General features: G+C 33.4%; 1 protein-coding gene and 1 long non-coding RNA gene across 20 annotated transcripts in view; both read right to left on the reverse strand.

Annotated features, from left to right (window-relative positions):
- Positions 1–2,069: 2,069 nt before the first annotated feature.
- On the reverse strand, positions 2,070–3,216 carry LOC148604141 (uncharacterized). Its single transcript, XR_015916198.1, has 3 exons — positions 3,152–3,216; positions 2,931–3,024; positions 2,070–2,232 (listed from the first exon to the last, which is right to left on the reverse strand). It is a non-coding gene; the product is annotated as an uncharacterized LOC148604141 (long non-coding RNA).
- A 7,443-nt stretch (positions 3,217–10,659) lies between these two features.
- Positions 10,660–23,794, reverse strand: part of LOC148604142 (teneurin-m-like) — a 166,848-nt gene continuing 153,713 nt past the window's right edge. For 15 of the 19 annotated variants that reach the window (XM_088549863.1, XM_088549879.1, XM_088549873.1 and 12 more), the window contains 9 exons: positions 23,488–23,723; positions 22,943–23,100; positions 21,217–22,288; positions 20,679–20,693; positions 19,325–19,647; positions 18,891–18,911; positions 17,146–17,448; positions 15,215–16,832; positions 10,660–14,515 (listed from right to left, as the gene is read on the reverse strand). In XM_088549863.1, coding sequence (XP_088405989.1) covers positions 13,647–14,515; positions 15,215–16,832; positions 17,146–17,448; positions 18,891–18,911; positions 19,325–19,647; positions 20,679–20,693; positions 21,217–22,288; positions 22,943–23,100; positions 23,488–23,723 — 4,615 coding nt within the window. In that variant the 3' untranslated portion in view covers positions 10,660–13,646. The remainder of the gene's footprint in view (positions 14,516–15,214; positions 16,833–17,145; positions 17,449–18,890; positions 18,912–19,324; positions 19,648–20,678; positions 20,694–21,216; positions 22,289–22,942; positions 23,101–23,487; positions 23,724–23,794) is intronic. The other 4 variants (XM_088549875.1, XM_088549872.1, XM_088549870.1 and 1 more) reach the window with 3 other exon arrangements.

Consider the following 23,794-nt stretch of genomic DNA (forward strand, 5'->3'; position numbering starts at 1 on the left):
TTCTGAAATGATCTCTGACCCAGTAGAGGTAAAGCAAACAGTACTAACTTCTGAAATGATCTCAGACCCAGTAGAGGTAAAGCAAACAGTACTAACTTCTGAAATGATCTCAGACCCAGTAGCGATAAAGCAAACAGTACTAACTTCTGAAATGCCAGAACATTTATAATGTTTAACGGATAAGATCTCTGATAAACTTACTGAGAGTCAAAAAGAAGAAATTGAGGAACTGGTCATTAAATTTCAAGATATTTTGTTAGGTCCAGATGGGAAGTTAGGCAGAACAGACCTAGTGAAGCATACTATTGACACAGGCAATACCAAACCAATAAAAAATACCCCCTATAAGAACTCCAATAAAATTGAGGGAGGTTATTGATCAGGAAGTTGATAATATGCTACAACAGGGAGTAATTGAACCTAGTAGTAGTCCCTGGAGTGCCCCTGTCATCCTATGTCTTAAAAAGGATAAAACTTGGAGATTTTGCATTGATTATCGCCTTCTTAATGCTGCTACTTTAAAAGATTCATACCCCCTCCCAAAAATTGATACTTCTCTTGATTCATTAGGAGGTAAGTGGTTCAGTACCATTGATTTAGCATCTGGTTATTGGCAGGTTATGGTAGATGAAAAGGACAGGCCCAAAACAGCTTTTGCATGTCAAAAAGGTTTATACCAGTTTAGGGTGATGCCATTCGGGTTGTGCAATGCTCCTAGCAGTTTTGAAAGATTAATGGATATAGTATTAAAGGGTTACCAATGGGAAAGGTGTTTATATTACCTGGATGATGTGATAATTTTTGGTCCAACTTTTGAGAAAGCTATGGAAAATTTGGAACTTGTATTTGATAGGTTTAGGGGTGCAAATTTAAAGTTAAAACCCCAAAAGTGTTTCCTTTTTCAACACCAAGTTCTTTATTTAGGTCATGTTGTGTCAGATGAAGGAATCAGTTGTAATCCTGATAACGTTAAGGCTCCAAGTGAATGGCCTGCTCCTAGAAATGTAAATGAGGTCCGGAGTTATCTTGGCTTAGCTGGTTACTACCGTCGCTTTATTCAATTTTTCAGAAGTTGCCTCTCCTTTGACAAATTTAACTAAACAGGTGTGAAGTTTGCATGGGATGAAAGTTGTCAAAATGCATTTGTTCATTTGAAGGAAAAACTTACTTCAGCTCCCGACCTCAGTTATCCAATGGGTGAGGGTCAGTTTATTTTAGATACTGATGCTAGTGGACATGCTATAGTTGCAGTCATATCACAAGTTCAAGGGTCAGAGGAAAAAGTAATTGCTTATGTTAGTCGCATGTTAACCGAGTCTCAGATGAAGTATTGTACAACTCATAGAGAACTTTCGGCTGTGGTTATATTTGTAAAATATTTTTGCCTTTATTTGTTTGGTCGTCAGTTCAAAATACGTACAGATCACGCTTCTTTCATTTGGTTAAAAAGATTTAAACAGCCTGAAGGAATGGTTGCTCGATGGATTTCTGTTCTAGATACTTATGATTATTTAATAGAGCATAGGAAGGGTAGTCAACATACAAATGCAGATGTATTATCTCGAAAACCCTATAGGTAATGCAAAAGGAAAGATTGTCCTGGCTGTGATAAGGTTGATGGTAGTTTAACTTTGGAAAATGGTGACGGTAATGTCATAGCTCCTTTAAGGTTTGAAGGTCTGTCTTGATAACACCATTCCTTATGAGGAAGAGGAAGGTGCAGCAGAGAATAATATTGATTTACCACAAATGTCTAATTGGTTGAGAATTTGGTCAAATGGAGACATTTTAAGCTGGCAAGAAAATAATCCTGATACAGCTAAAGTTGTCGAAATGTTGAATCAATATGATCAAAAACCAGAGAGAGATATTGTGACAGGTAGTAGTTAGGAACCTTTGGAGTACTTGGGAGTCATTAACCCTAGTGAATGGTATTCTTTATCTCAAGTATTATCAAGGTGAAAATGAAAGTCTTTTTTTTTAGTTCTACTCAAGGAGATTCGTAGTCAATTCATGTTATTGCAGGTCATTTAGGTAGGGATCATACAATAAAAGCAATTAAACATAGATTTTATTGGCCTGGTATGACATCTGATATCAGTGCATGGGTTCGAGAATGTTCAGTTTGTGCCCGAGCTAAGCCTGGTCCAGGAGTAGGCAGATTTCCACTTCAGCAGTCCTCAGTAGGATGTCCTTTTGATAGGATAGGTGTAGACATAGTAGGCCCAATTCCTGTAACAGAATACAGGAATGAATATTTGATTGTAGTACAAGACTACTTAACCAAATGGGTTGAAGCTTTTGCTGTCCCAAATCATAATGCATTAACAGAAGCTGACAAATTAGTTACAGAAATACTTTGTAGATTTGGTATGCCTAGTCAAATTCATAGTGATCAGGGTAGGATATTTGAGTCTGAACTGTTTAAATCTGTGTGTGATATATTGGGAATTGATAAAACTAGAACTGCCCCTTACCGCCCACAAAGCGATGGCCTTGTGGAGAGATTCAATCAAACTTTACAGAGGATGTTATCAATGTTTGTCAATAAATTTAGAAATAACTTGGATGACCTGTTAACTTTTGTATTAATGGCAAACAGAGCCACAGAAAATGACTCTACTGGAATAAGTCCTCATAAAATGTTAACATGTAGGGAAATGTCTTATCCTCTTGACATTATGGTAGGAAACCCTAAAGATAAAGAAGTTTGTTGTCCCATAGAATATGTTCAATCGATAGGTTATTCTTTTGAGAAAATGTTCAATTTTGTAAGGCAGAATTTAGCTGCAAATAGACAGAAAAAGAACTATGATAGGTGTATTAAACCTAGACAATGGCTATGGTATCCACCAACAGCTGGTATTAAGTTAGGTTTAGGATGGAGAGGTCCCTATAAAGTTTTAACTAAACTTACTGAAGTTACTTACAGAGTACAAGAAGTTCCAAATTCTAGGCCCATAGTGCTTCATGTAGATCATCTAAAGCCATATCTAGGTTCAGTTCCAGAAGCTTGGCGTCAGCCTGCAATAGAGGATTCAGAGTCAGATGAAACTGACATAGAACCACCTGTCTTTGATAACTTTTTCCATTCATCTTTTTCTGATAATAGTGCTCATCTTGATGATGAACCTATTCCTCATACACCTACCCAAAACAGAACTAGATGTGGAAGAGTTGTTAGAAAGCCTACTAAATATTCACCTTGTATATAGCTTTATGTGTTATATAAATATATTTACGCTTAGTACAAATGTACCTAAATTAGGTACTCAAATCATATACATGAGTATAGTTTGAATGGTATGGTAAAATGGTAAACAGTTGGTAAGGAAGTAATGAGTTGATTTCATAATTGATATGTATTCCTTTAATTGAGTAAATTAGTGGGAGAAGTTAGAATTTATTCTATAGAGGGGTTTAATATTTATTCAGATCCTACATGTACAGTGTATACAAATATCAAGCATTATCATAGATATTAAGTAGTTTGTTGATATGACAAAATACTACTGATAAGAATATTATATGATCACTTCGTAGACCTATTTAAAACTCTCAGTGAGAATCAGAAGAGTTTGTATACTTGATTTGATATGTTTTCTTTATCTCAAAAAAAAAAAAGATTGTCCTTAAAACCTGACAAGAAACGTGTTGAAATATTTCCGGTACTATTGTCTTTACTTAATACAAAGTATGTCACCCACATACCTATATCTTTGATATTTACAAAATGTATGCTTGACTATATGCACATTGTGAATACCCAGAGTATTTTCTTTACTTACCCTGTTATTTTACAGTATGTCTGATAGACCAGTTTTCACAGATAATTACATGTGCCCTGTGGCAGACTGTGGGAAAGGACATTTCCATGCCTATCGTCAGTATCAGAGGCACTGGCACAGGCATCATGTGAGACAATGTTTGAATGTTTGGGTTGTCCAGAACGGTTCTGTAGATCAAGTGAGGGAAATTTTCATCTTGTTAGGCGCCATAATTTCACACACAATCATGCATCTCAGGCGCGTAGCTGCCGTTAGGCAAAAAAGCTTTTGCCTGCACTTAATTTTGTCATTTTTTTAATAGATAAAATACATCCAGGAGAGGCATAAATGATGCTCTAAAACGCTATCTCCGCGGAGCTTGGGGGGGGGGGGCTTCGCCTCCTGTATCCCCTGCCGTAATTTTGCCTACACTTCAATTTGGCCTCAGCTACGCGCCTGCGTCTTCAGCAGTGGTGTTAATGAAGGGAATGATGGTGGATAATCCGTGGTATATCAATTCGTTGGAATGTCTCCCTCCTAGAAAAAAGGAGAAACTGTGGAGGTACGAGAAGACATTGTGGAGGTTATTGAACAAGAGTATTTACCAGTGGGAGCGTCTGTACATCGAGACATGGATTATAACTTAGTATACAGAAAAGGAAAGATTGTCATGAAATTGATACATAAAGATGACTTTGATATATAATTATGTTTTATTTGTTCATTTGTTTATTGAGTTTCATGTATTTGTTTTATGTAGACCATTTTCAATATTTTGTTATTTTTTAATGGTCTAGGTAGTGGGAATGTGGCGGATAGCGTCTTTAATTTGCATTCATTTTTAATAAATAACTTCAACAGAGGTTTCCAAAATCATTATATCTTATGTTTGAGTGATATTTGGGTTTAATTTGGTCTTTTGTCTCTTACTTCGTTAGGTCCATTATGGTTGTCCGTGAACCGGTCTCAATAATTACCGACAAAGATCTCCAAGAAGCGACAAGAAATCGATTTCGCGACAAGAAGCGACAAGAAGTTTGAATTAGCGACAAGAAACTAAAAACTGCCGACAAGAGGAGAGAGACTATATTTATTTGCTGTTTGAATTATAAAAAGAAAAAATAGAAATAATTGTAAGTAGTTATAAATCTGGTTATATTTAAAAAAAATGTACATGCAAAGTTGATAAAAACAGAGACATTGATACACATTTGTGTCTCTGGTAAATATTTGCCATATAAGGTTTAAAAGTTCGAGAAACTAATATTAATCAAATTTATCATTTTCAATGACATTTTAAAATATACTACTGAAATAAATTGAAAAGGGCGAAAAATAACGTAATTTGCAAAAAGATTTGAGTTTTAAAATGCTATGTTTTTATCAAAAGATTAAGGTATATGTTATCTATTTCTTTGATGTTGTATGCTATTTTTATTTTTAAAAATATTTGAAATAATTCTTAAAGAATGCAGATATGCCAGGATACTAGATCATTCTAAGTTCCGATAGATTTTTATATTTACGCATATCACTCAGCCAATCGGATCAATTAAGTTATGACATTCATCCACGCGCCAGTCAACCAGGTGTTAATCACTGACTTACGGTAGCACGTGGGCTTTTAAAAGAAGCAAAAGTATCTAATGCATAAAAATGATAATCCTTCAAACAAACAGAATGTGGCTGACGATATGCAAAGCGTTATTAGCATGAATTCTGCCAAACATCCTTTTATAAAAGAGATAGTTCAGACCTCCGGCAAGCCTCCAAATGTTATTTGCTATATTGATTTTCAAATGAAGCATTTTGCCAGTGCCTGCAGGTCTTCTATCATTGGTGTTGACAGAACATTTAACCTTGGTGCTTGTTATGTCACGACAACTGCGTTTCAAGAAAACACACTCTGTACACGATACTTGAGCGAAAATGTGTCAAGGCATTTAAGAAACAAGGTGTGAATGAGAAAGTCTCCTAGCAAATAATAACAGACATATTTGGAGCTCAAGGTTTTATAGAGACCAACTGTCGACTTTACATCGCAAGCGGCAGAAATCGAACGCAAATGCGAAGACCTAATTGGTCCTTACTTAACGGGCAATATTATTCCTACTATCAAGGAATATGTTTATAAAGCTCGAAAAACGGAATCTAGAATTCCTCTGCAATGGAAAATGAATCTATTAATCACATCTTGAATTAAATTAGGAGTGGAAGCCAGAAAAGCTGCCAGAGTTGATCAACAAAATCCATAAAGAGATTACACTGCAAGGAAGCTTAATACATGGTACACTTTAAGCACGCGGAGACTATGAGTTGTCTCGTGTTACCAGTCACTTGCAGTGTACAAAATCACTCTGGCAGAGCAAATCTGAAAAAAAAAAATGACTCTGTCGCAAAAATTGATGTGCTCTGGCGGAAAGGGTGTTAAGACATCAAGCAATGTTATAACATCTACTGATAGGGAACTGGTGATTCCCAAAACAAGTGATTGTGCCAGAAAGCCTGGCCAGAGCATAAGGTCGGCAAAAACACACTCAGCTAAGAAGCAAAAGCTTCATTAGTACGAGAAAATGGATGCGGCAAATACAACTCCTGTACCCTTCAACACAGTCAGTTAATGTTGTATAAATGTTTATATGTAAATATTAATAAAAATAATAATAATAAAAAAAAATAAATAAAAAATCGCATGACAAAAGAAAAATATACAAAATTTAGAAAATTCATAAATGATATCCGCAAATTTTAACATAAAAATGATTTGAGTAAATTTCAACGCTTATCTTTATTAGTATTTTGTTTTATACCTATTTTGTGTTTATTTAGGTTACTAGTATGCGCTGGTGTTTATTACGTTTTACACCTATTTTGTGTTTATTTAGGTTACTAGTATGCGCTGGTGTTTATTACGTTTTATACCTATTTTGTGTTTATTTAGGTTACCAGTATGCGCTGGTGTTTATTTAGGTTACTAGTATGCGCTGGTGTTTATTTAGGTTACTAGTATGCGCTGGTGTTTAGTTAGGTTACCAGTATGCGCTGGTGTTTATTTAGGTTACTAGTATGCGCTGGTGTTTATTACGTTTTACCATATCCTTAACATCAATGTAACATTTAATTGTAGACAACTCGAATTGAAATGAACAACGGACCCTGATAAGAGGTTGGATGTCAATTATTTTTAATTGGATCTTTGTTCATTCAAACCAAATTGATCAGCATTTTTTAGTTCGTAGTAAAAGTTGTTTATTGTCGTAAATAACGTAGAGTTAAACTTGATATCTTATAAATAACTATAAAAAGGACCTAATTCTTTGCATTTGAAGCTAAACGGGGTATGCCAATTATAGAACTTTTGTCCTGCGGCGGTTTCACTTGTAAGAGAAAGTTGCAGATGCCAACAGGCTTCACAAATCCTCTGTCGTCTGTTATATGTACCTATTCTGATTTTCGAAAGAAACAAAATGGACATCGCATCAATAAAAGTTCCAGCCAATATTCCTGCTGTAGTTAACCAAGGACTACATAATAATATAACACTAACAGTTAATATAAAGTCCAATATTCTGGCAGTTTACAAAGAAAAGTTCTAATTTTGCAGTAAAGTGTGAAGTTGTTTTAGATTCGAACAGTACATGTATCAAAATCTAAATAATTAGTTTTAAAGATATCTTTTAAAATCCTTAAAATAATATCTAAAAGTGATAGTTAAGAAAGCTAAGATACCATATAAATGTTCTGTATCATACAACAGCTAAGATACCATATAAATGTTCTGTATCATACAAAAGCTAAGATACCATATAAATGTTCTGTATCATACAAAAGCTAAGATACCATATAAATGTTCTGTATCATACAAAAGCTAAGATACCATATAAATGTTCTGTATCATACAAAAGCTAAGATACCATATAAATGTTCTGTATCATACAAAAAGCTAAGATACCATATAAATGTTCTGTATCATACAAAAGCTAAGATACCATATAAATGTTCTGTATCATACAAAAGCTAAGATACCATATAAATGTTCTGTATCATACAAAAGCTAAGATACCATATAAATGTTCTGTATCATACAAAAAGCTGGTTTAAACTTCATTATTAAACAATGGCAATAATAGGGGATAGAGAAGAAAATCAGAAATTCTGCAAATTCTCCTTTTTACGACTTTATTATAACTTTTTACTGCAGCATAAATACTCTTGGGTTTTTGGTTATTTAGTGATACCTATATATGTTTGTTTACTTATATAAAGAAGCCAGATTATTAATAAGAATAATAAAAACAAAAACAAAACAAATATCGTAATTTTGCCTCAGAGGAGAAAAAAGTGAATAGAAAAAAAATGGTTCAGCGACAAAATGATTCATCACTGAGAGGTATAAGGGTACCTGAAAATCATGTTTTGGTTAATGACTGTGGGGGTACACGGGGGGAGGGGGGAGGGGGGCGGTGGGTAGGTGGGTATCTCTGTCCACGCACTAAAATAACAAAAAAATAATAAAACAAACAAACAAACAGGCAGTCAAACAAAATACCCAACCAACCGAATTTGACTACAAATAAGAAGTTTCAACAATTGTGTAAACTTTGTTTAAAGAGTAATCTAGGGTCTGAGATCATTTCGATTGTTTGAATACTCTCTACAACTTTGTTCTTTCTTAATGTTACATCAAAATCCCTACAATTTATTGCAGAAATAATAACTTCCCTACTCTTAATATTAACTAAAGTACTTGAAAGAGTGATCAAGGGAATCAAGGTTATAGCGGTAATCAAAGAGTAATCAAGGGAATCAAGGTTATAGCGGTAATCAAAAGAATGCAATCCAGGGACAAAGACCAGACATGGGAAACGGACATACACAACAAAGAACATAAAGTAACTAAAATCATACATACAAAGTAACAAAAGTAAATGAGCAACTCGGACTCCACTAAAAACTGGGAGCATATGGACCAGGTGCACCGGTAGGGTAAGCGTTCTCTGCTTTTCTAGAAACAGACATGTCCCTTAAAAGAAGGAACAATATCGATTTTGTGATTATTTTTATCTTAGCAAATCCTCTGAGATTAATATGTGTAAATTTTGTTAATTAACGTTTAGTTTTCTCTTTGTTTATTTGCGTTTACTTGTGTGTGTGTGTGTGATATCTTGCTGAATTGCAATCCGTTTGCAGTTTTTATTACCGTTCAGCGTGTGTGTGTGTGTTTAGATGTAGTTATTTCACGTTTATTTTTCTGTTTATTTTTGTTGATTTTTTGCATGTTTTTTTTTGCTGATTCACTTTTAGTTTTATGTGTATTGTTTAGCTTATTTGTGCATATCTCTTTTTTCAATGTTTGAGTATATAAAGGGAATTTTTCAGAAATTCAGATTTTTAAAACATTTTTCCATTTCACATTGTCCCCAAATATCATGGTATAAATATGACTGTGAACATATTTACTTAAATTGGTAAGTCTTTCAGCTTATGAATAAGCACATGTGATGAGTATCGGTAATTGACACACCTATACCATTTTTATCATTTTACAATTATCATCAATCTGCTTTCATTTCTTAGTAATGTGTAAAACCGGATAAAAAAAAATACACTTCCGAGAACCATAACTCCAAGAAAGGTCAACAGATTTTTCCGAAATTAGCACCACTAATAGATACTGAAGACCAATTTACATTAATCATCAAAACACTTTTCTAAATAATAGGCAAAAGCTGCCAAAAAGGGTAAAGTTAGCAAAAAAAGTGCAATAACTCCAATATAAGTCAATTATCTTGAAATTTTCAGGGAAGATAGATCTCCTCAAGCCAAAAAGCTAAGACATCTCGGATTTCTTCTATCTTATGGTTTTTGAGATATAAACAAAAATAAGGATTATAATTTTGGGAGTAAACATGCCCAGGATGTTTGTCACCAAGTTTTATCAAATTTTATTTAGTGGATTCAGAGGAGATTTTTAAGGAGGTAGACCTAGAGGGAGGGATGCAACTCTTAGAAATTATTGGAATGTTTGTATTCATAATTTTACATCAATCTCATGTAAGCATCAAAGTAGCTTGAACTTGATTTCATTCTGTTTCAAATGGATGCTTGATGGGCTTTGGTGAAATTGAATATAATACAAACTATCACTGATTTCAAGACTTATGTCCCTTACCCAAAGTCTACCACCTTAAAGTAAGTTAATGAAGGACAACAGACCACTCAGATGCCCATGACAATGACAGATGCCAAGTGATGATAAAAGCTCACAAGGCCTTTTTGGCTAGGTGAGCTAAGAAAAGTTGATTTTTTTTGGGTGCGGCCAAATTTTGTACCCCTTTAACTAATAAAAAAAAGGTAAAAGATAAGCCTACCTTGTCAAACAAATTCAAAACAGTGTTTCAAAAGGAACAGAATGACATCTGAATCATAAAAATCTTGTTAACCATTAGCTTTTTCTTTGATAACACCTATTTTCACACTATTAGCCCCTTATTTTCAAAAGGGGTGGAGCAAAAACCTAAAAAAAAACTAGGGTCCTCCATGTTGTCCCTAGGAACAATGGCTGACAATTTCAAAGAGACTGGATAAGTTTTACTCAAGTTTTTGTAAATAAACTAAAATTGATGGTTGCTAATGACGACAGGGTGATACCATTATACGACTGAAAATTTGTATGCAGTCATATAAAAAGCAAGTATACCTCTACTGAGGAGAATATTTCATGGACCTAACCATCATAATATTTTGGTTGTCAGACATGTCCCTTTGATGTCTGTCTAATCAGTAACACCAATTTCTGTTACTAGTAGCATCTAAATTCATTTCTTGCTTGCACATAAATATGGACCTTCTTGGATCAGAAAACAATTTAAGGTGAGTTGAAAAAGTCAAATTTTGTTTCTATATATATTTTATTTTTTTCATGTACATTTTAGAAATAAAAATGCTTCATTTTTTGCAACAATACAATATGACTTCATGACAATGATCTACATGAAAATCATAAAAAAATATGACACATGCATGGAGTTACCTCCCATTACTTACAGACACAGGAATTACCTCCCCTTAATAATTTGCATATCATGATGAGGAATGAATCAATAACATGCTTTTTAATATAGGTATGGTACAAAATGGAGGCAACTCTACGAACTTAAGGAAAAGAAGAAAAATTAATTTGATTGTCAAAAATATACGCAATAAATATAATCCAAATCAGGCCTAGATCAAGTCATAGATTTTAATTATATGGGGAAACACCATGTGTGAATAATGAACCAAATGAGCAAAAATTCTAATTAAGTTAATAAAATTTGAAGATATTTAGATAGTTCTACCAACACTATATTGCACTGAACAAAATGCTGAAGTAGTTATATTGCATAGATATCAAAAAAATAAAAAGTAAAATACTAAAAACTAAGGATAGAAAAAGTACCCAAGCAATGTGCAATTGTTTTATTTGAGTATTAAAAAAGTGGTGAAAAAGGAAAATAAAAAGCAATGAAATAGATGTTGTTTGATCTGAGAACTCTTCCTAAAGACATGCATATTAAATTCTCCATTAAGTTTACAGTATTCCCCCAATAAAACTGTTCAATTTTGATTTTTCAACATTTGAAACCATGATAAAATCTAGTCCTTTTTATCGAGAGTCGAGATCCTTCTTTACTTAAATACATAAAAAGAGAATGAATGCCGGACTTATAGAGAAACTCATTTCATAAACCAAATATTATCTTGAAACCACATTTTGTACAGAACTAAGCAAATAAAATAAGCCTGATGTAAATTCCTTGCAAAAATTAATCACAGAAAAATATCCAAGAATTCAACCTTCCAGATTCTGAACCACTGCTATAAAATATGAATTACAAAATATAGCATTAATATTTTAGACCTGCATTACTTAAAAAATGGCGAAACTTAGAAATTCTACACTGGTGAATTTGTAAATAAACCTAAAATTTGAATAGAATTTCAGTTAAAACATAGATGACTTCCAAATTGTTTTACAATACTGTACTTTACTGTACTTATAAAGTATCAACTGTACTGTCATCAGAGGTACCACTATTAATTCAGACAAAAATTATTGCAATGTCCATAATATCATTGCAAAAAATGTGCCTGACTTTAAAATCCCAATAATTAAAAATGATATAGTGGAATTTTCAACAAACATTTTCTTACTGTGTTATTTTTTTTTGCAAAAATTCTTATTTTTGACTTACATGACAAAGTCGCAATAATTAGTGCACACAATAATTTCTGAATTTACAGTGTTACAATACAAAGGGACTAGCATGAAACTTATTGCAATAATAACAATGACATCATAATATATTTGGCACAATACACAAAATATATATCAGCTCACTTACACACATACAACCTTACACACAACCATGTCATCTAGCATTGATACATGTAGCTCGTACAGTCACATATTTTAAGTTTTTTTAATTAAAATCTACTTGTTTTAATACAAAATATCTGACCATTGATAGGTTTCTTTATTATCAAATTCAACAATGAAAACAATGTAATATAATTAAACTTTGGTTTCTCATCAATCTAAATCGAGTATACACAACTGGATTTTGTATTGGCAGTGGGGTATTTAGACATTCCATTAGAATATCTTCAAAGCATAACTTAGCTAGACAGCAGCTGATATAGGCACTAACACATGTTTCAGAATGAACCAATGAACTATCAACCTTTATTTATAGTAGGGTTCTGTGCTCCCAGTATACATGTAAGTATTGTCACCTATTTAAGACAGCTTTAGCTTTGTGACCTAAATTGTGGAACAAATTAACATGGAACTTTATTAACATGAAATTTGATAACAAGAACAACCTTTAACAAAACTTAGCACTATTGTTGAATAATGTTTATATAAAAGATTATGAAGAAAAGTTCATTAACCAAATTTTTTCCCAGTTAAAAGAACTTAACTGGGTAAAATGAGTATGGTATAGATAAGTTTTTTTCCATGTTCCAATTTGGTTTGTGAGTCAAGTAAATTGTTTATGGCAATGTAATATCCACATCTCATCAATTCACACATTTTCATCCAGTAAAGAAGCAAGAAAAGCTATATTCAACATATGTTTCTAGCTTAGCTTTTAACAGACCTGTATAATCGAACTTAAAGTTCTAAAAATGTCATCATCACATTTATTATGTATTTCAACAAGTTCACAGCACATAATTTACATATTTACATGTAATTACATGAAAATACAATAAATAATTACATCTTTGTCACACATATATAATTTACCATCACTGAATAAACAATGGTTTTGATTTTACAAACACTAAATGTATATATGATATTGCATTGTAAATTTGAACCAGAGAGGGGAGGTAACTTACGCAAATCCTCAACCAGAGTTAACGATGAGTGCATTTATGTCATGTTGCAGAAATACAACACAATATTTCATATTAGTCAGACTCTGTTCTGCTATAAACTGAGTAAAAGTTTCTATAGAGTAAAGATTTGTTTAGATTGTGAGGAAGAAATATTTATGATTGAAATATAGGAACTGAGAGGCATCAAAGTTTAATTGAGGCTCCAGTTACATTACAATGTAAGTAAAACACTTTTAAGAGCTACAAATCTGGTTCAAATTTTCAATGTCAATTTAATCACACATAGCACCAACATCCATTTAATTCATAATGATTTACCCTCTAAACTATATCAATAATGGTCTACCCTTTAAACATTTCTTGTTCTCAGGGATCTACAGCTCATTTAACATGGTGTAACTTGAGCAAACTAATCTCACTATTTTCAGCATTACTCAACAAAATAATTGCAAAATTATTAGCACTTGCCCAAAATGAATCCAAAATATGTTATCTACCCCCTTTACTTTTTGTAAATCTTATATTATTACAATCATCTGACAGTTCCGGGTATTGGTCTGTCCTTCGAATAACATGTCCCTCATATCCATGAGCACTACCTAAGTTAATAATACTCTGTTTTTCCTCCTCGTTCCACCTATAATTAGATTTCAGATTATTTTTCAGCATCCATTTTTCTCTAGCCCAGGCATGTTTCACTGCCCTGTCTTTTGCATGTCTGAAGAGTCTCTTTCTCTCCTTTTCTACTGTAGTCCCATATCTAATATTAATCACAGTATGCTTGCCATGTAGGCGAATATCTGTCTCTGGGTTTGGGTTCTGTCTGAATGCATCAATATGTTTGTTACGATGAACTGTCACATTAATATCATTCTCAAACTGAGCCAAGTCACTTGTAATCCCAAGAGCATTAAGATCATTTCTGGCTTGTCCAGGATCAGTTTTGATTAAATGGTGAATATCCTTGCCTTTTATATTGTATCTAAGATTTACTAGATGTGATGAATTCACAAAAATTTTTGCTAATTGTTTAGCCCACATTGGAGCATCATCACTTGTAGAAACAACAGCTTTACCGTCATGATAAGACAATGTAACACCATCACCAAATATAAATGGGAGCGGTGATGGCTCTAAACCAGGAGTTTTTTGTAGTGGAGACACTTTTGATTTAGGAACATTAGTCATTGAAATGAGATTGTCCATGTCTCGTAAAAAGGTGCACTTGAATGCTGAGGACATTGGCAGCAGTACATGAGGATTGTCCAGTTCCTTTGGACGAACTTCGCCACTGTATGATATATCTGGTGCTAAACTACGGATATCATATCCAAGCATCAGCAGCCATTCACTTATTGCTGGAATGAAATAAAAATTTAGTATTGTAGTTGTACAATGCAATCATAAACAAACTTGGCATTGTTTGAACAGATAAGAATCAATTGTCCCTTAAATAGAACAAGTTGTATACTAGTACAATGTTTTACTGAAAGATTCTGGAAGACACTGACACCTTTACACACACACACATATATATATGCTCATACTAACAGAATAAGTATCCTTTTTGCCTCGTAATTAATAATTTTGACGGTATCAGACGGCATACAAAGTAACTCGTTGTGGTTTGGAGTCAACAGAACTTCAATTACTTTCAATAGCTTTAATTAACATCTATTTTACTAGGGCATAAGGCTACAGGCAGACAGACCAATGTGTGTAGAGCTTGATGATAATCTATCACAGTACATACTGTAGATCACAGACAATGCAAACAACTTAATGTTTGAAGATATTACATCATAATTCAAAACTAAAACTATGTTTAGTAAAACTCACTTAAGGTAACCGCTGTGCCCCACCTGTAGAAATCATATTAACAACATTTGAACAGTTGTCAAATAACAAGTTGATGTGGCTATAGTCTGAAATATTTGAAGCTGCTGTTGCAGAGAATACTGTGACAAAACAAACAAATGGACACAATGATCATTTTTTACCCCTCACTTCAAAGCAGGGGTATCAGTAATAAGAATTTGAGACATTAAATTACTTACATAAAATAGGTAAATTCTGCCTTTTCACATTGTTATTAATCAAATCAGGGAACCTGTAGTTATTGGTCATCATTGGGTTGTTGGCTATATCTTTGAGATTCCGTAAAACATTGTTGTACTGTGGAGATATCCAATTCCCATTGAATGTATCATAGACTCTTCCATCAAATATAACTAATTCTGTTATAGGATTATAGATGCCACCTTGGAAACCAAATACAAACTGAAAACCGGGGTTTGAATCCAATTTACGTTTGCCAAAGGGGTCATAGATCATTTTTTTAATGATCTTGCCCTCTTTGTTGAAGATAATAAGTGGTGAGCCCATGGGATCAGTAGCAATATAGTAGAAAATTCCATTACGTTCCATGCCAAGCAGTTTTCCATCAGGATGGTACAAATATTGAGATAGTTCATTATTAGAATGGTTAAATGAATGTGTTATTTGATGTGGCTTCTCAACATTTGTATAGAAGAACTGCAAAATGCCACCAAAGTTATTGTCCAAACACTCCTCAATGACAAGACGACCTTTAGTGTCATAGTAGTATAATATTCGGAATTCTGATTTTTTGGAGATCTTAACAAACTGTCCATTAGAATTAAATGAAACTTGCTGGTTGTGGCGAAGCACCAGAAAACCATCTTGGTCGTAAATATAACGTAGTTGTCCAGATTGTAATAGCCTATCACCACTATCATATTTCAGATTTCTGTTGACCTGATTACGCTCTGTTATTTTGTTTATATTTCCATTGTTGTCATAGCTATACCGCCATGTTGGTTGTCCATCTATAAATATATCAACTAGATTCCCATTGATATCATAAACATATTGATAATCTCGCTGTTCTTCAATACGCATACTCCAGTGGTGAATACGATTCATGGTGTCGTAGCCAATACTGAATTCTAAGACCTCCTTCTCACCAAACTTGTACTTCTTTGCATGAAGTCGGCTATAATCATCATATTCAGATGTAATGGTCATGTGACTATCACTTATTCTTTCAGAGTCAACCAATGGCCAATCTATTTTAAAGTTTTTCAGTTTTATTAACCTTCCAGTATTAGTATCATACTCTCGATTACAAGTTGTTGTAAAGTTTTTACCAAACTGAGTTTTCATCTCTGTCAATCTGAAACTGTTATCATACATGTAAGAAGTGACAGCAGCTGTCAAGCGACTGTCCCTAGCAAAGTCTATGCGATATTCTTTGGTCAAAGTTCCCATATAGCGGAAATGTTCCATCGCACTGTATGCATTGTTCCTAATCTCACCACTTTTCAATCGTGAAATATGATCATCATACTCAAACTGAATATTAGTTTCATCGAAAAATATTTCTTTTGGTTGAGCATACATGTTGTACTTGTACACAACTTTCCTTTGCTCACTAGGATAAAGTACCTGTAATAACTTCCCATTACCATCATACTCCTCGATATACGGAAATTCCAGTTCTGGAATATGGTAAAGATAGCGCTGAACTCCTAGAGTAGTTATCTTACTGAAGTAGTGTTTACCAAGACCTGGAGTACGGAGGAATCTGATGTTGCCTTGGTTATCATAGTCAAGTAGATACTGCAGACCACTAGGCATCAAAATGTCAGTTGGCTGCAGAAAATAAAGTAATATAAACCACATGTCCCATTAATTCATACTTAATGGTAAATACTAGCACATTAAATAACAGATCCCACAGGAACAACTTGTAAAACCTCAAAATCTTTGTGGATTTTAATCAAATCACTTAGAATGATTCTGAATTGTTGTGAATTTTACAAACTTTTACAACCCAGAAAGTTAAAATAACAAAATCACAATTAAATTATTACTTTCCAAACAAAAAACAAAAATCCCCCGCCCAAACAAATTTCAGGTAAAAATGTCAACAATTTTCAAATCTTCATATTAATACTGCACTTACCCTACTGCCATATCTGTAACGGAAGACATACTTAGCAGCTGACGATGACACACGTTCCTGCAGCAGTCCTTTACCTGTATAACTTCTCTGCTCTTTGATCTCACCATACTGCCACGTAGCGATTTGACCATCCTGTCTGTAGGAAATGTTTAATGCATGATGTCCATTGGCTGGTTGGAAGCTTAATGGGAGGCCAGAGTTGTCATAGTGGATTTTAATGATTTCTTGAAGGTCACGCTTCATGATAGTCTCAACATGTGATTCAAGGTCATATTGAACAGTCAGTAGATTTTCACCATTAATCTGCAAGGGGAACAACTCAAATTTAAAAGTGGGGAGATGATAATTTAGTCTCCCAACCTAGACTTATCATTCCTTGAAATAGTTTGATTTTTTTTTTTACATTTTTTAAATGATATTTAAGCACTAAATTTCTTAAATAATTCTGATTTTTGACAAGAGATGTTAACATTTTAGACAAATCTTCAGCACATTAATTGTATGAAAATAAAACCACAAGTTTCTTAAAAGTTTATTAGATATTAAATGATAAACTAGTAAAGCAGAAACTAAAATAAAAAAAAATATTCTACTTTCAAAAGTGTTAATCCCACATTAAATCATATTGAAAAATAGTTTTGGTTTCCATGCTTAACAGTGGGGTAAACTTCAAATGTATTAAAACCTGAAAAAATGAACACAATTTAATTATTAAACAGTAATTCCAAAAAATGTCACATGCTTAATATGAACAATATATAACTTGGGAAGATATATATATAGATGGCTAAATTTGAATATCTACTTTAGATCAATGTTATGCAACATAAAATATAATTCTACATGAATAAAATAATAATAAAACATAGATTTGAAAAAAAATTCATGCATACAAACTTAATGGTTTCAAAATATCACTCTGTTGCCATAGTTACCAAGAACAGCAGTGCTCTAGTGAAAAATCTAAAATTGGGTCACTTTCAGAGAATGACATTATTGTATAGTAACTGAATTTGTGGTGAAAGCAGAGAGTGATAGCTAGCTCAGCCATTACATTAGGAAAGGATGACAGTATGTTTTATGACAAACTGTTAAGGAATTATACCACATCTTTAACTATTCCTGTCAAGGTAGAATTCTGCCTTACAATATAGGTCTGATTTCTTGATTATTGAGCACCAATGTGTTTTTTTTGTTTGTTGTTGACCGAATAAAACAGGTATTCCATAATAAACAATGTTATTATGTAGGGCAGAATATTACCTGGAGCACTGTGACTGATTAGTATATCACAAGTACATTGTACAACTCTCTTTTCAATTTGCCATCAGCATGGATCTGCTTAATATAATATCCTGATATGGATAAAGTGATGAGCTTCAGAGAGTAAGCATAATTTAAAGAAGGGTGAAGCAATAGGTGGTACAGATTGACTGACATTCTTGTCAATATATCCCCAAAGTATCAATACAGACTATAGAGTTACTGATTGTAAGAGGACGAATATGCAGCTGTGAAGCTAGTAGTCTTGAATGTTCATTACAAGACATGAGGAACAAGTCAAATTTTATCGAGCATAATGCAGTGCTCAGATAATATAAGTCTTTTAATATGAAGGAATATAAGGCAGTATAATAAGGATAAAATTGTGTCACATGATAAAATGATTTGTCTGCATTCCAGATATACAACCAATCAGTTCTTGGCAAGTGCTCAAGATATAAAGTTGGCCAGACAAAACTTACTACAAATATCATGTTGATCATCTAAGTAAAAATGTCACTACTAAGAAAAATTAACTATTACATTGGAACACATACATGTAGAAAGATCCTGATAAAATTGCATGTACATCAGAAAATAAATGCTGGTAAAATGATCAAGAAATACTAACTATATCCACAAGAGGAAAACCTTTTCCCTTACTGTATTCCTATTCAAAAATTCATGAACTGGACAAAAATACTAATGCTACCCAACTCCAAAGTATACTGAGGAAAAAATCTGCCAGAAGTATTTCTAAATATATCCTCTCTAACATAAACAAACAGATATATACACAGCATGTGATATACATAATGATCAATCTATATATAGACAATAAAAGCTCAGAGGGAATCTACTGGAGCAGATGACTGTTGTCATGGTTACAGGCGGGAAGGACATGTAAATAACGTACCAGGAGGGCTTTTCCTTTCGCAGCGTCTCCATGCGTGTCATGCATACTTGCATGCCGTGAGAAGGAGTCTCCTACCCGCATCCTGTTGCCTATGCGTTCTGGTTTGCGTGGACGAGATCGTCCTTTAGAAGAACGCTTATAGAACCTCCACTCCAGTTTGTGGACAAGTTTACCAGGCATGATGACTTTCCTTTTGAAATGCATCCTGTGTTGGTTGTCAAGGATTGGATGTTCACCTGATTCCACAGAGATGGACATGTTGCTAGGGAACACCACTACTACAGTGCCATCTGGTAGATATGTAACCTTGGTTTCAGCAGGACCTGGAATAAAAACAAAGAATATTTAAAAGTTTTTCAGGATTTTGATGGTTTAACTTTGACTTCCAAACATATCAATGATTGAACATTTTATACTTTATACTGAATCATTCAAAACATTACAAATTTTGCTCTGTTTTCTCTATCTATAACAACAATTTTCTTTATCAAATATAAATACATTTTAAGTTGAACAAAATAAAGTGAATGCTCCAGTTACTTGATTGTACCAACTGTCCTGAAATATAAAATCTAGCATCATCTACACAGCTACAAAACTTCTACTCAGAAAGAAAAAAAAACAAAAAAAAAACAGATTTTTATATTTTTATGACTGGATTTCAGGAAATATTACACCAAAAAAACCCATTTAACAAAAATACAAATTCTTACTTAACCCTCCAATACCAATCAAAATGTATATTCCACATGCAATTTAATAAGAAGAGTTATTGGCCTTTTCCCAAATTTTATCTCATTAGTTGACTATGTCATGCTATACATTTTTTCAAATTCCAAGGATTAGACCATACATTTTGGAACTCTAATGCATCAAGAAGTCATTTAATTTGAAATAAAAAACTTAGGTAAAATAAAGCTATTTAGAATAAATTTTTGTGCATTAAAATATCGATAGTGCAGTTATTTCTAATACATTAAGCAATCACTCTAAGGAAATGAGAGTTCCAGGATGGGTAAAATATTCTTGATAAGAAGGCAGCCATGAAGCATTTCAGATACTGGTAGTTGCTTAGTACTGATGCAAAAACCAGAGTACATGTAAACTTTTTATAACATCTTTTTTTACCCTTCAATCATTATCAAATACACACAGAAGATAGAATATAGAAAGGTCAAGTACAAGGGGACAACGACAAATTCTGTTGTCAGAAATTAAGTTGACTGAAAAATAAAGATACTGCACAAAGAAGCGAAATACTCTAGCAGTTTTCATTAGTATACTGAGCGACAAAAAAGCATCTAGGAGTATATATAAATGATAAACCAATATTACTACTGAACTAAACAGTTACCGTTTTGTGTGAAAACTGAAAAGGGAGGAAAAATATAAATTGATTGTATCATCTATATAGGTTCAATTTAGAGTTAGCAGAACATGATTGATTTTGAAGGCCATAATATTCTGTTTCAATTTTATAGATCAGTTTATGAACCAATCATTTGTATGTACATGTATTGATAAAATTGTTTTCAAAGCTTAGGTAATCAACCTAAAGAAATGTTATATCTGACTATTGAAGAGAAAATCCTACTTAAATGTAAGCCTTCCAAATGAACTACCATATCAGCTAACTTCTTAATTAAACCTTTGCTATGTTATTATAGGAGCCTTTAAAGACTAACTTCAAATTGGAACAAAAATTCTATCAACTGCTACAGGTGTATTGTGTATTTGCAAGGTTATAATGAAAGCATGAAAAGCCTAAAATTTGCAATATTTTGCTGATGTCCTATAATTAACAGTCTTATAGGATATATATATGTACAAAGATTATCATATGTAGCAAAAATTGAAAATAAGGAATAAAAAACTTGGTGATTAAGTTTTACCATGCATGACAGACTGGACACTGCCATAAGTTGCCATGGCAACAGCATCAGTTCCATCAGTGGTGATGTGGATAATTGAACCAGTTGTGTTTACATCTGTAGTAATCTGAGTTACCTCCCCTGTTGGCTGCTGAATTTCCTGTACTCTGCCCATGTCATTATAAGAATAGATGTAAGTTCTATTAGCTAAGAACTTTGATGTGAGAAGTTCTGATGTCTCTTCATATTTAAATACAGCTGTATTGTTACCAGGGGATATAAATTTCTGAAGATTATTCATATTATCCATAGAAACCTCACACCTAGAGTTGTCAGGTGACCATATTTCATTGGCAGACATCTTGTAGTTATATTTAACTTCAATTTTGTTTCCAGCATCATCCAAAATGTTTTCCAGTTTGCCATGGAATGAATTAACATTATATGTGAAGTTGTACAAGAATTGATTTGTCATAATGTTGACTGTGTGCTTATGCTGTCCAAAATGGTTGAAGACATAAATTTCTTCAGTTTCAGGGGAGACGACTACATACTCCCCAATGTTGTTCTGTGATGGAAGTTTTGACATGATCGAAAAGACTCGTAAGTTTCCAGCATCTCCAATGTGTACAATTCCATCTGGTGTCACTGTGATAGAAGTCAGTTCTTTAAACAGGGCCTGGGCTGCTAATGTTTCCTCAGGCTTATAACATTTACACCTCTCGTTTTGGCAATCACACTTGGATTTCATACCAGCAAAGTGATGAATCATACCATCTGAGGTCACCACACGTACACGGTTAATATGGTGAGTATCACTCTCAATCACATACAGTTCTCCTTGGTTACCAAAAGCAATGCTCTGAGGGTTGACCAGGGTAATATCAGTTGCTATGCCAGATGCCTGGTCATTGTCAGGTAGCACTCCTGATGGAAGAAACTCCTGTGCATTGACTGGACAATTAATGGAACGGCCAGCAATTGTAATGAGGTTGTGATCCTTTGTCATCTTCATGATGACGTTTTTGTCAAGGATGTGAAGTGTGTCATCGAGTGGGTCAATGGCAAGGTCAGTTGGCCACTGTAACCTAACCTGAAAAGGTCAAAGATCCAAGATTAAGTGTATAGTCAAAAATGATCAGTAATATTTTCATGGCCAAGGAACTATAACACTATATACATGTAGCATATTATCATGAACTGAGTGCACAGAACACAATGTAATGAAACTTACAATTTATAATGAAATTAGAAAACCATAACCTATGAAATCGGTTTTACATACTGAATATCTGTGCTTATTGATTTGTGTTAGAAAACAGGGGTTCTGAAATAGTGCAGGAAGAAACACTTTTGTGCTTAAACAACATTTGATACACATCATCTGAGTGTATAGATATTTCAAAAGTATGTGCTGTTTAGAAAGGGAAATATGCAGTGAATTACTTACTTCTGAATGTAACTAAAATAATGAGTTCCTCATGTATAAAAGCATTTAGAATATTTGTGTCCAATTACCAAGATCTAATAATTCATTGAACTTATTTTATCATTATTTTCACTATCAGCTATCATACAAAAATGAATATTACAGATTAAAGAGGTAAGTATTTAAGGCTTTTATTGATTTTAATTTTTTTTTGTACATAATATTGCAATTACACCTTATGTAAAAATGGTACTTATTTAAACACAACCAAATATTTGAGGATTTTTAATGTAATGGATGGTTCATTTTCTTAAATACCTTATCAGCTGACTGACTGGTTCCACAGTCCATGGGCTCCCATGCCATAGACTGGGCCTCTGAATTGATCAGAGTGTGGATCTTCCCATCTGGTGTAATCTGTCGAATGTTTAAGTTGTCAGCTACATATATAATACCATCCTTACTGATAGCTATCCCTGTAAATATTGTGTAGATTAAATCTTCAAGAAGGTCACTTTGTGAAGGTATTTAAAATTGTTTTTTTCATGGGTTCTGGAATTCTGGAATGGGAATTAAACAACCAAGCAGAGTGATCTCTCTTTGCACAGTCTCTGTTAAAGTTGTTTGATATTTCATTCGTGTATGAAGTACTGTAAATCAATCATTCTTAAAGATACTTATTTTAACATTTCAATTCATTTTTTCATAATGTATACTTTGTGTAACATGTTCTTCATAATGAAAGAAATTGTTCTCAGTGATTTATTTTTGAGGTATGTTCCTGCTCGAGAAATAAATTTAGTCGCAAATGAAAATAAGTTCTTTTTTCATTATACCCTAATTTGTTATAAGAAAATATTTACCTTTAGGCCGAACCAGTCTAGCATTCTTAGCTAACTGACTATCTCCACACTTGTCTAGGGACATAGGAGGACACTCCTCCCCAGTTCCTGCAACCACTTCAAAGTTACTTTTTAGGTCTTTGACTGGACCCATTGTAGCAATCCTGATGATACGATACTTCATGTAGTCAGAGATGTATAGACGACCATCAACAGGACTTACTGTCATGTAGGGTTTGTGAGAGGTGGAAATGGAACTATCAAGAAAGAGGTAAATTGTCAGGTATTAGAATTTAAATATTGTAAAAAAAGGATTGCTAGTTTTAAC

This window comes from Perna viridis, chromosome 10, assembly GCF_037379345.1.
Source record: "Perna viridis isolate PV_CMFRI_1.1 ecotype Kerala chromosome 10, ASM3737934v1, whole genome shotgun sequence".
Classification (NCBI taxonomy): Eukaryota; Metazoa; Mollusca; class Bivalvia; order Mytilida; family Mytilidae; genus Perna; species Perna viridis.